General features: G+C 40.6%; 1 protein-coding gene across 1 annotated transcript in view; it reads right to left on the bottom strand.

The window, feature by feature from the left end:
• Positions 1-660: 660 nt before the first annotated feature.
• CARD11 (caspase recruitment domain family, member 11) overlaps positions 661-11,491 on the bottom strand; it is a 46,641-nt gene continuing 35,810 nt past the window's right edge. Inside the window, exons 14-24 of the mRNA XM_009698537.1 lie at positions 10,867-10,999; positions 10,096-10,297; positions 9,131-9,257; positions 7,559-7,799; positions 7,049-7,145; positions 5,865-5,960; positions 4,831-4,963; positions 4,084-4,263; positions 2,807-2,931; positions 1,850-1,965; positions 661-1,290 (exon numbers count right to left, since the gene is read on the bottom strand). Coding sequence (XP_009696839.1) covers positions 1,086-1,290; positions 1,850-1,965; positions 2,807-2,931; positions 4,084-4,263; positions 4,831-4,963; positions 5,865-5,960; positions 7,049-7,145; positions 7,559-7,799; positions 9,131-9,257; positions 10,096-10,297; positions 10,867-10,999 — 1,655 coding nt within the window. The 3' untranslated portion in view covers positions 661-1,085. The remainder of the gene's footprint in view (positions 1,291-1,849; positions 1,966-2,806; positions 2,932-4,083; positions 4,264-4,830; positions 4,964-5,864; positions 5,961-7,048; positions 7,146-7,558; positions 7,800-9,130; positions 9,258-10,095; positions 10,298-10,866; positions 11,000-11,491) is intronic.

An 11,491-nucleotide genomic window follows, 5' to 3' on the forward strand; every position in this document is an offset into this window, starting at 1 on the left:
CTTTTGAAAATATTATCCTACTTGGCCACAGCACCGTGTGATGCTTGCTGGTCTCCTTGAGGTCAATCATGGCAGAGAGGTCAAGGACTGAGTGGCTCACAGAGATTATTGGCTTACAAAATTCTCCTTTTCTTCTTCTCAGAACAGTCTCTCCTGTTGAGAGCAGGCATGTTGGCAGGCAATGATGTTGTGGAGAAATACAGATTTCAGTGGAGAAATAGAGAAACCTTGTCTGGAGAAGGCACCATGGTATTTTCCACAAGTAAAAAATGTTAAAAACCGAGAGATGTACAAATGAATACAATGCAGAGGCAGGGATAAACTAAGTCAAACATTGGCAGATCTGGAAAGATTTGATTTGCCACTGGGACAGTGGAGTCTATTTTCCTGTAAGTGCCAGGACTACAAAGGAAACCTGCAAAACTGTTAAATAAAACTGGGGTTTAAAAAGGAAGGGAAAAATCATAATTTTGATTAATGCCAGGAATAATAGGTAGTTTCTTCTCTTCTGATTAAAATGGCTCTGGAGAAACATGGCTACAGAGCTGCTACGGCCATCAGCGGTAGTGTTGCTGTTGCTACCAACCAGCCTTCAGCTTCCTTAATCGGGTATGTTCAGAATCTCACCTCAGGGTGTGTGGGGCACATCTCAGTTCCATACCCTTAGCCCGTTCCCCATGCTTTATTCCTCTTAGATTCCACTTCTCTGGTCTCATCACAAGTTTTCAATGAGCCAAATGAGATCCGTATTTTTAACATAATAAATTACTCCAAGCTCCCTCTCAAGATCTTTGTCCTTCTCACATGTTAAACAGCTGCTGTCCCTTAAGAGATGCTGGTGGGTCAGAAGTGGTGCTGGTGGCTGTGGTCTGACCCACATCCTAGATCCCCAGCATCTGAGACATTGGCTATTCAACACAGCTCCAGTTCCATTCCATGCATGCATTCTGCCAGCAGGAAGTCCCCAGCCAGCAAAGGTGAAACAGGAGTGAGCACTGGGCACCTAATCAGAGAATTCTGCGAGCCCCTGCTCCACCTGGATTTGTCCTTTTGTCACCAAAGAGCTCCATTTTACTCATTGTTTTTTACAGCTGATCTTCATCTATCCAGATGGTTTTACGCTGCTCTTCTCCGATCCTGTCTTTTATTGTTCGGATAAGATCTTCAATACTGCTCCATGCATCTGCCTCTACAGAGGCATAAAGACATGGCAGTGCTTCCAATTCTTTCTCCTTCAGACGGCACATACGTAAAAACTCATCTTCAGTCTCCGGCTTTGGCAATAGCTTCCTGTAACAAACAAGCAGACCAAAAATAAATATCTCACATTTTAAGTTAATCCTGTAGTCCCACCTGTCCCATCAAGAATTTATTTTCTACTGACTATATACAAGCAATAAAAGCAGTGGAGAATATAGCTACTCCAGGTCTATCCTCCCCTTACCTCCATGCTGCCCCCAAGGAAAAATATTTGCTATGGGGAAACAATTTAAGAGGATTGAATGTAGGGAGAGTGCAAGTGTTTACGACCTTTCATCTTCCAGCTAGTATTACCTTAAGAAATGCTGTGGGAGTGCTGAGCATGGAGAAAACCACATATTCTTCAGTCTCATCCTCCCACAATGCTCATTGCTATCAGTGACAGTGAAGGAGTCTTAGATTTGGGGAATTCCTACTTTCTCCGGTTGTAAGATTTCAAGGAGGAGTCATGGAGGAAATAGTGCACATAGAAGCACCAGAAGAAGAGAGAAGAGGTTCTTTATTTCTCTCAGTGAGAACATTATTGGACTTGAGAATTATTCACTGAATAAGATAGAATATCAAATATGCAAAAGGTTTGATATGTTACCTGAACCTCTTGATGTTTTTCTCTGAGACTCTGATAAAGAGAACAATAGGATATATCTTGGCTTTGATTAAATCCTTTGTGCAGCTTATTCCAGCTTCCAGGAGACAATGCTTGTTCTAAAAACAAAGTTAGAACAGTGTCACAAAGGAACATTCACTGCTGTGGAATCTTGAGATAAAGGTACCCACACCTTATGGGGTCAGCTGAAAAGCTCTTCATTTACCATTGTACTGATTTAAAACCTTTTAATCAAATATACATATAAAGTCCAAACTCCTCCTACTGGTTTAAAACTAGTCAGTCAAATAACAGCTGAGCTTAACAGCTTTCTGAAAAGGTTTAAAATAGAAATGGATTGATCTAAAGATGAAAAGTATGATAAAATACCAGCTTTACATATTTACACAAACACACATACTTGCTTTTTGTTCAGAGAGAACATCTACTGCAGCTACTTGTAAGCGAAAAAAACATCACCTTAATTCTCCTTTTTTCCATGCTGTGCATCAAATCTACTCTACTCGATACAAGATCTCTGTCTTTGACATTGTTATCTTTGTACTGTACACTCCCTTGTCTGTGTTTCAGGCTATCCTTTCTTTTGTCTAGGTCCTTGTATCTCACTCTCCTGCACATTCATATATACTTAGGATATGAAAAGGAATTGAATAAGGATGGAGCACAGAAAATGAAAGGATATTTTGCTGCATCAATGTGGGTCATCACAGGGAATGAGCGAGAATATAAAAGGATACGGCTGAGGATGAAAAAGAAAAGGAAAATCAAGAGCACAAATAAAAGTAATTTGGCAGAATAAATACAAATCTGAGGTTGAAGGGGGGGGGGCAAGGGAGAGAACGTACAACTGTAAATTGGTCAGTCTCTTATTCAAGAAGAAACAGACTGCAGACAGATTCACAGACAGCCTGTTGAAGGGATACAGAGTACTCTAAGCACCTTGGCGGTGACAGCCTCAATATTGGCAGGTACAATACATTCATATGTGTTCAGATTCTTTTCTCTACTGAAGATGATAGTCTCCGTTCTTTGCTTCCTTAAGAACTCCTCCTTTGTTACAATATCTGGAAAGAGATGTGGATGAGGACAAAATCAAGATTATAACAACAAAACACCTAGAAAACTATCCAACAGCACTTCACATAGGATGTAAGGATGGTTCAGGGAAAGAAGACGAGCAATGAATTGTCTTAACAGCTGCCTCATTTCTTCCATTGAATTCAATTAAAGCCTAATCTGATCACAGCTGAGCATCTCAGCTATATTCTGCACCAACGACTCCTTGGACAATTACTACAACGCTATGAAGGCATTAAATTAAAACAGTAAATACAATTCCAGCACCTAATGTTATATAGTAACATTTCAGGGCTGGAGGATGCTGAGACGTGCTAAAAGAAGGCCTCTTCAGTATAGGCTCCTAAAACAAGGATTTAGTGTTCCAACATTTGTGTTTAAAGTTTCAAAAAATTTGGCTTAGGTTGCAATGTGTGATACTGGCCCCCTTGTGAATTGCAGCTCTACATCAAAGCTTTTGTTTTATGTTGCAAGACAGGGGATATTTATTATAATACTTAACTTTTCAGTTTCTCCGTCTGGATAACTGTAAGACTGCGTACTATGCGGTGGGTATTCAATATTAGTGTAAAAATGAAACGTCAGCTATGTTTAATGCTGTGTTGTATACAATCCTGCCCTACAGCAATCGCGGTACTGCATATTGCTTTAATAGTAAATACTTAGCATGGAAGAAAATCAGTCTTTCGAGTAGATCAAATGCACGATCTTCACAGCCTTGGATGAGATAGAAACCTAAAGTCGCTCTAGGGAAGATATTCCTCATAATAGCAAATACTAGAAACAAATTAATCAAAATTTCACATTGCCTAGATATGCAGTATGCAAACAGTATGCAAACAGAAAGAGCACTCACAGCATTTCAGTCTCTGAGGGGCATCCTAGCAACCACAGAGCATACACATTGATAATATTCATAGGCACAGAATCCCATAACCATGTGCACTGGCTGTCTCAAAAACATTCAAATATCTCAGATATTCTCAAAAAGCAGGATTTATAGCTACACATCACTCTGATGTGACTTGAAGTACCTCAAGCAACTATCACATGTGCATGCCCCTACGTGCACCCGCATATTTATGTTTGTATTTCCAACACTGAGTGTTAACAGTCATGGGCCTCTTTTATCCCATTACCTGGCTTGCATATGTTGAATTCCAGGGCACCTCCAGAGTTCAGAAGCTTCTGTACCAAGGTCTTGGCAAGCATGGTGGGGGTGAAAAGTACGGGGCGCCTGCGCTCGCAGTGGATTGGTCTCACCAAGCTATAAGGGATCAGACTGAGCCTCTTATTGATTTCACTTTCGGAATCCAAATCTGAGTAAAGAACAAGACATTTATTCTCTGGTTTTCTCTCCATCAGTATTTGGAGAAAAAGAAGAAACACATGAACCAGAAATGACACGGTTACTCATGCTGGTCCTCCTTTCTCTTTTGTCAGGGCTGTCTTTACTATATATCCAGTAGTATGATGTCCAACCTAATACTAAATAATTCAAGTGCCTTTTGCTTTCAAGAGATTATTTCGTAGTTTAACAGGACACTTGCTTGGAGAAGCTTTCTGCTTATTAGCTTGACTTACTTTGAATTAAATGTTTTCAGACAAAGTGCAAGAAAGCACCTAGAAAGAACTGCCAACCAAACCGGAAGTTTCAGTGCCCTAAACTTGCTCACGAAGGGTTAGTGCCCCAAGCACTATCAAGCCCCAAGCAAAATCAGTTTTGGTCACAAATGCTGTCGGAGCTTTGCAGAGAGTGGATCACAGTTGCTAGTAATAGGAAAGACCTATCACATTTTTCACAGCCATGCTGTTACGTATGCCTTTATGTAGGCTTTTATATCACTGCCATGTGTGTAAAAGCTGTTACTATTTTATATCCATACCTTCCAGTTTATCAGGCAATGTCTTCTTTGCTTCAGATGAGGTCCGTGCCATACCAGAGGGCCAGCCAGTGACAATACGGACTCGCTCATTGCTATTCATACGCTTATATTTGTTTTCAGACCTACTGACAAACTGAAAAGGTGAACAAAGAGATTTGACCCTCATCTCTTACATTCTTTATTCTCCCATGTACTCATCAGCCCGCACTTGTTACCTACGAGATCTGAATTACCTATGTCTATCAAAGACAATACTCCATGGATCTGTTGACTGAATTCTAAGACTCCTTAAATATCACAGATCCGATTCAGAGCCTCTGTTAATCCCCTTTGGGATTTCTTATTTTGTTCTCTGCTCTTAAGCAGCATGTTTTTTTCTTCACAGAGGTCCCTGCTATCACCAGTACAAGCACTGGTGTGTGAGTATCAGCACAAATGTACCACAGGTTATACCCAAAACTCTTCCTCTTCTTTGCTGTACCACAGAGACTTAAAACCTCCCAAATGGCACATTTTTACACTGAGAAGTAGGCTTCATGCGTTCATTCCTCATCCACCCAACTATTCCTCTATTCAAACATTAATTCCTCCTCTTGTATATTTGCTAGCCTTCACAACCATCTTCCTTCACAAGTCTCTGTCACGCTCAGAGTCACTGACCTAGAATTAAAGGACTATTTTCTGATGGAACCTTATCTCACAGAGGTTTGGGGATTTGGTCTAGCCCAATGGATTTGTCCTTATGGTTCAAGCAAAAGCATTTCAGCCTCTGAAGGCAGACATGTTTGATTCATCAAGCTACATCAGTAATGGAAGGCATGCACTTAAAAATAAACACCCCACATCACAAGAGCAGTTAGAAAACACAACTTATTAATCTTTTTCAAATATTAAATCTGGTTTTGATAGGAATAAATCCTGACACAACCTCTATACCTAAGGTGGGGTTTCCGGGGAAATTAGGATAGCCTGAGAATATCTGCTGTTCAGATCCACTATTTCAGACATTGCATTGAGGATTTGAACTTTATTACCTGTAATATTTGGCCCAAAAGAAAGCTTGCTCTGGATAGGCGAGGGCTGGCTTTTGGGTCGTTCTGTGGGGCAGGTTCCTCTGGCTGCAATGTATTCTAGTAAAAAATAACACAGGAATTTTTCTTTCCCTCCCTCTTTTTTTAATTTCTTTTTTTTTCCTTTTTTTTTTTTTTTAAAAAAAAATCATAGCATTTGAGAAACAGAACAAGCAAAAGCAGGTATTTTAAATTTCTAGTAAAAGGGATAGTGATTGATTGATATCTATCCCAAATACGATGTTCCAAGCAAACTGTAGACATAGCATGGCCTATGCTGAGAAACACTCCTTCTGTTACTGCTCTTCCACATTCCTTTCTTCACAGGAGACTGCTCTCCACAGCTTATGAAAGAGATAATTTCTGCACCAAGAAATAGCATGCAAAGCTTTTGCTCTCACTAGCATCTCTGCCAGTGATCTCTGTCCCTTTGATCAGTGGGGACTGGAGTACAGAAGGAATGTGTGACACTTAACCTTGACTGAAATCAAATACAAGCACTGGCTACAGCATCTCTGCAAATGTTAGAAGCGTGTATGTATCCCAAGCTCTAAAAATAACTTATGGTAACTAATACACCAGGTAGTGAGTTTTTAATTACGTAAAGATGGAATTCTTGGGTCTAAAGAAAGAAAAATCAAAATACTTTCACTGAAGGAAAAGGAGAAAGTGGCAGGGCTGTTGTGTGTGAGAACCTGATAATCCCACTCCTCTCCATAGTGTGTAGGTTGGAAGAGACAGCTCTTTCTAATACGGACCCATGATAGCTCTGTGGATTAGATGCTTGTTCACAGTAGGAAAAAAGTAATTCTGATTATTAACTCCAAGGACACAGCTTCTTCCTCATGTGGCTATGAAGATGCGTTAGAGGCTTACAGGCAGAGAAGAATGAAAAGGATTAACTAAGACAAAGAACAGATATTAGACTTTTAAAGTGTACTCCCTTATACCTGGAAGGGTTAATAGTGTGCCAGAGCTAGGTCCATTGCCAGGGACAATATTATTTAAAGCAAACATAAGGTGCCCGTTGCCTGGCACAATCAAATCCTACACAGAGTGTAAACAGGACTTTCTGTAAAACTAACATAATGAACGACAAGCAGCAGCGAGTATCAGGTCTTAAAAAGACCTTATTTGTAGATACTTACCCGGAGTGCCCGAAAGTTATTATATGAGCTTTCTGTCTCATCTCTGCTTCCTCTGCTCATCAACCGCTGCAGCTTCACCAGAAGAAGTTGCTGGGCTCTGAAAGAAAGGATGGAATCGCATAGATCAGGATGCCTTTGAAACCACTCAGAAGAAAGCTGGATTGCAATGGGTCTGTGCCTACACTAAAGATTAAATAGAAATAGCAGTGAGGACTGCCTGAACCACGCAGTAAATGGAGGAACAAAATAATGAGCAGGACTGCAGTGCAGTTAAGGATTAAAGAATCTCCGTGGCATATTTTCCTATGATACTCTTTGAGAAACCCACATTATTCTTTCAGGTAACATCTGGAGTCTCCTTTCTAAAGCTTTATAGCTCATAGTACAGTTTAACATCACCAGGCCTTATCTCAAAAATTAAGACATATTCCTCTTTTCTTACAGCAGCTATTAATTTCCCTGTTTACAGAACCCCTGCTCTCAGTCGTGGTCACTCAGCATTGCTCTCACCTGCTGTAGCTGGGAATGGTCCCTGTTTCCAGGTCCCTGTCGGTGAACGGATCAACTCTGGCACACAGCCACTCACACCTCCCCTGGTACATGGTGTCAAGAATATGAACAATCTCATCACATTTCACTGACAGGGTACAGCAGTCCAGCTGGCTGGAGATGTTCAGATTCAAGCGGATATGAAACGAGTCTCCCGATGCGATCAGCCCTTCCTCCAGTTCTGACAGCAGTTTCCGGTAACCTGCAGCAGCGAAGGAAGGGGTGAAGCACAATCGGTACCGCTCAAACCTCAGTATTGCTGCATCCCTGGGCATCCTCTGGGAGAAACACACAGCGCAAACTTCTGAGGCTCCTCCGAGAGAGGGTTTGTACTTCCAGAGTGCTGGTTAGAGTTGTTACAACAAGGTTATGGGCCTGCACCTTAAAGACAGTAATGGAGCATTGATTCAGAAACAGCTCATGCTGCTGGTATCAGGATCCGTGAGAATATTCTCATTATAATGCTACTTTTAGGTAACTCCATTTTCGGTACTCCACACATGACCTGTGAAACTGAGAACCTCTCAGCAAAGATGCAGACACAGCTATAGCTCGATCCTGTAAGTACAGCTTCAGTTCTGCCACCAATTTTAATGACAAGCTATTCCCTTTATTATTAGCTCTAATTGGCACTCCCTCAATCTATAACATGCTTTATCTGCAGTTAAGTGGTGCTCAAAAAAAATTGCAACAGTCTTTCCTACCTTTGAAAACATCAAAGAAAATCAAAGACATCACTTCCTGTGTGATCTATGCAGCTGAAATTCTCTAACCAGCATTAAAAAAAAAAAAATAAATGCAAATTTATATACACCAGTAAAAAATGGATTTTGGAAAGTAATTTTTGATCCATAACCTGAAATTATCATTACAGGCCATAAACACTAAAATCAAATTCTGTTCACCACACAGGAACTCCACCTGTTAAACATAAGATAAAGCCACAAAGGTAATAAACAGGGCAACTCGCATCAGGTAAATGCTAAATCAACTTCAGGTGGATAAAGACGACTCAGCTCACCACACTGTATTACAGAAAACTGTACATACAAATAAGCTTGAATGTATTTTGTGAGTCATGTCATTATTTGCCCACCATGGAAATTCTTGAGAGTCCTGTAGTGATAAGCATGTGGGCTTTTTTTTGTTCTCAGTCACAAAGCTAAAAGCTGGAGCAGTTACACAGAGTGGCTATAATTAACACCAGTGGGCATGCTTCGGATTTATACCAATACAAAGGATATTCTGGTTCTGTGAATGTATTCTGTGAGTCATGTCATTATTTGCCCATGGAATGGGCCAAAAATGGAAATTCTTGAGAGTCCTGTAGTGATAAGCATGTGGGCTTTTTTTTGTTCTCAGTCACAAAGCTAAAAGCTGGAGCAGTTACACAGAGTGGCTATAATTAACACCAGTGGGCATGCTTCAGATTTATACCAATACAAAGGATATTCTGGTTCTGTCATTCTCATCCAGACAAGTTAGCATAATAGACCTGGGACTATTTGAGATTAGAAATACTTTTGGTCTTACCTTCATGATTTGATTTATACTGGAGTGTTACTGGACCACTGCACCTCTGAATTGTCCAGTGAACTTCCTCCTTTGTGCAAGTATCCAAGGGAACACTCTGATTTTCCCCTTTAATGCAGCAATCCAACTAGATATGAAAGAAATATTACTCTCCAGTGCAAGTTCAATCTCCGAGCCAATTATACCATTTTTTTTAGGTGGCATAATCTTTTTCTGATTACACAATGCAGATACTTTGCTATCAGGATGCAGATTACATTCTATTTAATTTCTTTTCTCTCAAATTAGGAATGCTAGCAGTCAACAGAACTGCAGCTCTGACGATCCCAGGCTTCCCAGTAGTAAGTAGTGCAGGAATGTAAGTTATGGGTTTTTTTCCCCTTGGTGGTATTTTAATAGGAAAATGGTTTGGGAACATTGGCAATGGAGAGAAAACTAAGCAAAGAGCAACTTGGCAGAAGCACTGTTGAACTCCTGCTTATGTGATGCCAGGGACAGCTGTGCAGCCCTTCTTCCCATTCATATTGCAGATATATCCATTTCTGTTCACAACATGTCCAGTCCCAAGACAGGCTACTCAAAAGAATGGTTTAGGAGTCATCATGCTAAGCTAAGTAGCATGAACTTCCTTTCAGGTAGGAAAGTACTAGGAAGTTGAGAGCAAGTCTCATTCTAGTCTTTTCAAAGGGGCTGTACCGTACAATACAGCATTAAAGAAAGGATCAGTTCCTCTAATCTCTTCCATACAGAGCTACTGTAAAGTGCAAAATGTGTGTGTGTTGGATGACCATAAATACTATTCTCCCGTATTTTCATAGACAATAGCAGATTTTCTTCTGCATGAGTCATATGCTTTATCATTAATACAAGATGAAAGAAAAAAACAAAGGAAAGTATTGTGGTAGGTGTGCGTGCATATAGGTGGACAGACATCCAATACTGTTTGTTGACTATTTTATGCTCACCACTAGGATTTGGTGTCCTTCTCGAAGGCCTGCTTTCTCTGCAAGTGATCCTGTCTTGACAGAGCTAATAAAGGTCCCTTTATCATTACCCCCAACCAGAGTGATTTCAGAATTGAGACTGTCTCCATTCAGTGTTACGCGCTGGATAGTATGGCAGAAGTTCCTAATGCGACCAACAGATGTGACAGAGGGACGAAAAGGTCTGTGTTCATGAAAAGAAGTAACAGTTACTTATCTCAGCTTTTAGCTACCACTCCAGAGTTAAATGTATGCATGATAAATGAGAGATGTATAAACAAACTTTTAGTGTTATCAGGCACTAGGATCTGAGGACTCTAAAAGAAATCCTTGTCATTACTGCGTAAGTTCTGGAGAAGAGCATCTGGATAGCTTCAAATGCTCTGACATGACTGAATAACTCAGACTTATAAGAGTACCTCACCTAGCAACCTGTGGCAGCACGATAACAAGATCACAAGTATAAATTTAAGCCTCTGGAACATTTTGTCTGCCTTGAAGGTTTTGAAATTTTAGGATGACCTTCCTTGGCTTACAGGATATGAAAGGGTTCCCAAATAACATGTTATACTCCTGTCTGACACAAAGAAGTAAAGACTTAGCACAGTCTCTTATTTCTGTCAAATAACAACTTGTGACATCATATTCCTGCCATTGTATCTTCAGCAACTAATAGATAAATGGAGGATCTCTACCATAGTAGCCTTTCCCCTCAATCTCTGTCTAAGGTAGGTAAACTGGCATCTCAAATACCTTTCCAGAGAGAACTTTCTAAATATGGAGTTGACATGTTCAAGCTCATAGGCATCCAGGCCTTCCGACTGATGAGAAGAAGAGGAAGAGTGCACTGAAGGAGCTCCATGTGACTGCCTATCATGACTGTCATCTGAAAAGAGTAAGAAGAATGAAAATCAGTCCTAGATAGAGTGACAAAGCTGGAAAAGGACAAAATTAATGTTTGATTGATCCCAGTCAAAGCTGAAGGAGGAAATTCCTGATGCATAGGCATAATTCATGTCCATAGGCCATGGCAAGGAATGCCAGTCTTGGTTACTGGACCTACCTGATCCCTCTCACAGAACAGCAAGTTGGAAGGGACCTCTGGAGACTGTCTAGTCAAACCCCCTGCTCAAAGTGATGTCAGCTAGAGGAGATTGCTCAGGACTTGTCCAGTTGGGTTTTGAATATCTCCAAGGACGGAGAGTAGTCAACCTCTCTGGACAACCCTGTTCCAGTGTTTGACCACCCTCACAGTAAAAAAGCTTTTTTTTTTTTTCTGTTTAAATGGAATTGCTTGTTCTTTAGTTTGTGCCCATTGCAGCTTCTCCTTTCATTGGGTAGCACTGAGAAGGGTCTGGCTCTGTCTTCTTTACTCTTT

The sequence above is a fragment of the Cariama cristata genome, unplaced genomic scaffold (assembly GCF_000690535.1).
Source record: "Cariama cristata isolate BGI_N322 unplaced genomic scaffold, ASM69053v1 scaffold6614, whole genome shotgun sequence".
In the NCBI taxonomy this organism is placed as follows: Eukaryota; Metazoa; Chordata; class Aves; order Cariamiformes; family Cariamidae; genus Cariama; species Cariama cristata.